A 2,463-nucleotide genomic window follows, 5' to 3' on the forward strand; every position below is an offset into this window, starting at 1 on the left:
ATTTTATCCATCCACAATTTTAGGTTTTTACGGTACCCATTAGCTTTCTCCGTCTTTAGTATTCTATTTTAAAGCGTTCTAAAATTTTATGATTCATCCATTAATATTTTCCAACCAATTATTTTCCATAAGATTAGTAATCCAATTTTTCTTTTTCCCTACTTTTATTTACTATAAAATTATTTTCATTTAATTTAAATTCAACTACAATTATATTTCTATTAAATTATTTTCAATCAAATATTTTTCTAGTTATTTATTTTCTGTGAAATTATTTTCTAACACTTTATATACTACCAACTGTACAATAACTGTAGAAAAATCAATGATTAAAGTTGTATTTGTAGAAGAAAGAATAAGTAAAGTCAATAGTCATCACTTGGATTACTTCCAAGTAACATACCATTTACCGAAAACAATTCATATTCTACCTATTTTTTATTAATATTTTTTAAATTATTTCACAAAAAAATTCTTAAATAGATTTTTGGAAACCACTGATTGTTCTTATCTAATATTTCTCGCGGAACGCATGTCAATATCATTATCATAAATAAAAGTGAAAAAGTATTTTAAATTAAATCGAGAATTAACAAATATTCAAGAAAAATCATCTCAAAATTCTAATTCTAAAATAATAAGTTGCCAATGTTTATCGTCTGTTGCAGAACGAAAACTAAAAATTCTCATCTTATATTTGAAATGAACTCTGCTGATGATGAATTCTATAAAAATCGTTCACTTATTGAAATCGTCTTAAAATTGTCTTCCAGTAATTCAAACGATATGACAGCAGCGATTCGATCTTTAGGCCTGAGCAGTGATTTTTTGAAGTACCTTTTAGAACAACTTTCAGGTGCAAAAGAATTTGTTAAATGCAAACCAACATATAAAGATGTTGATGTTGTTGGCTCAACTAAAGAAATTCCATCAGGTTGTGCTCGCACAGGAATAGTTGTTAGAAAAAACAATTATGATATGTTCAGCTGGTTAGCTTCTAGGCACAGAAAACGTCCCAAATTATCAACGATTAAAGAAGACTCCGATGGTCGTCGTTCTAATTCCTTACTCAATGAAGTAAAATGTTGGAATAAAAATAAAACATTAACAAATAATGTTGGTGTATATAGATCTGATATACATGGGCGAGGACTATTTTGTTTGAGAGACATCGAACAAGGAGAAAATATTATTGAATATACAGGAGAAGTGAGTATTAATATTTTTTTATTATTAAATATAATAGAAATACAATTTTGTTAAAACCTTTTAGGTTATTCGTTCAGAAGTAAGTGATGTGCGTGAGAGGCTTTATAACAAAAAAGGAATTGATTGTTATATGTTCAGGATTGATCAGGATATTGTTGTAGATGCCACAATGAATGGAAATTCCTCTCGATTTATTAATCACTCATGTGAGGTAAATATATAATTCGTTCAAATTATATCTGTTATTTTTATTATGAATTATGATTCTACAAAATATTTTTACCAAACAGCCCAATTGTAATTCTAAAATTGAATTCATACATGGTAAAAAACATATAATAATTTGGGCCAAAAGAAAAGTACTCCAAGGCGAAGAACTTACATATGACTATAAATTTCCATTAGAAGATGATAAAATTAAATGTCGCTGCCTTTCAAGAAAATGTCGCAAGTATCTAAATTAATTTTTTTTTTTAGTACTATTTACATCTTATTACATAGGTACTATGTTGAAGAAACCGTTTTTCCTTTTATTATTGTTATTATTATTATCTATTTGTATTAATTTGGTTTAAAAATAATTACCTCTCTATGATGAAAACAATCTTTAGTTTTTATTATGTATAACTAAGTATATATGAAAAGGTTAACTCTTTTTTTACATCACAACTCGTTCTACATCACCAATCATATGTATTTATTAAATAGTAAATTAATTTGAATCATCAGTAGTTCCATAAAATAAATTGTAAAACCGAAATTTTCAAAACATAATTTCATAGTGATTATTTAAATAAAAATTTATTATTAATTTGTCTATGGAAAGATTTTTTTTCTACACTTTTTTTTTTTTTAATTGTATCTTGTACAATTTATTATGTCACTTTATGTTCACTTATATGTTTTGTTGTTAAAATTAACTCTAAGAGCTATCTCATAAGTCTATTTTAATATAAAATTAATAACTAATTTAAGGATTATTATATTTTTGTTTTTCCATCACTTTTTTAATATGTGATAATAAAGTGTATAAAAATCATAATACATTGAAACTATTTTCATTCAAAAAAGACCAAAATGTCTATAGTATTTTTGAAATTAAAAACTATTTATTATTTTTTTTGTTTTGTTTGTTTGTTTGATTTATTATATTATAAGCAGAGTTCGGGACTTATAGCACTTAAAATCATTAAAATAAGTGCTTAAAAACATCATTATAAGCACTAAAATAAGCATTTAGAAAATTTAAAATTA

The 2,463-nt window shown here is 24.7% G+C and overlaps 1 protein-coding gene across 1 annotated transcript; it reads left to right on the forward strand.

Moving 5' to 3' along the window:
* Positions 1 to 554: 554 nt before the first annotated feature.
* On the forward strand, positions 555 to 1,911 carry LOC112691580 (histone-lysine N-methyltransferase trithorax-like). The gene is made up of 3 exons (XM_025565879.1): positions 555 to 1,209; positions 1,274 to 1,420; positions 1,500 to 1,911. Exons 1-3 carry the CDS (start codon positions 649 to 651, stop codon positions 1,671 to 1,673), a joined length of 882 nt encoding a protein of 293 aa, XP_025421664.1. The 5' UTR covers positions 555 to 648; the 3' UTR covers positions 1,674 to 1,911.
* Positions 1,912 to 2,463: the final 552 nt, after the last annotated feature.

This window comes from Sipha flava, unplaced genomic scaffold, assembly GCF_003268045.1.
Source record: "Sipha flava isolate LNK unplaced genomic scaffold, YSA_version1 115_pilon_pilon, whole genome shotgun sequence".
Classification (NCBI taxonomy): domain Eukaryota; kingdom Metazoa; phylum Arthropoda; class Insecta; order Hemiptera; family Aphididae; genus Sipha; species Sipha flava.

Coding starts and splice junctions, on each gene's coding strand:
- LOC112691580 (XM_025565879.1), top strand. CDS start 649: ATGTTTATCGTCTGTTGCAGAACGAAAACTAAAAATTCTCATCTTATA. Junction 1,210..1,273: donor TTATTGAATATACAGGAGAA/GTGAGTATTAAT, acceptor AAAACCTTTTAG/GTTATTCGTTCAGAAGTAAG. Junction 1,421..1,499: donor TTATTAATCACTCATGTGAG/GTAAATATATAA, acceptor TTTACCAAACAG/CCCAATTGTAATTCTAAAAT.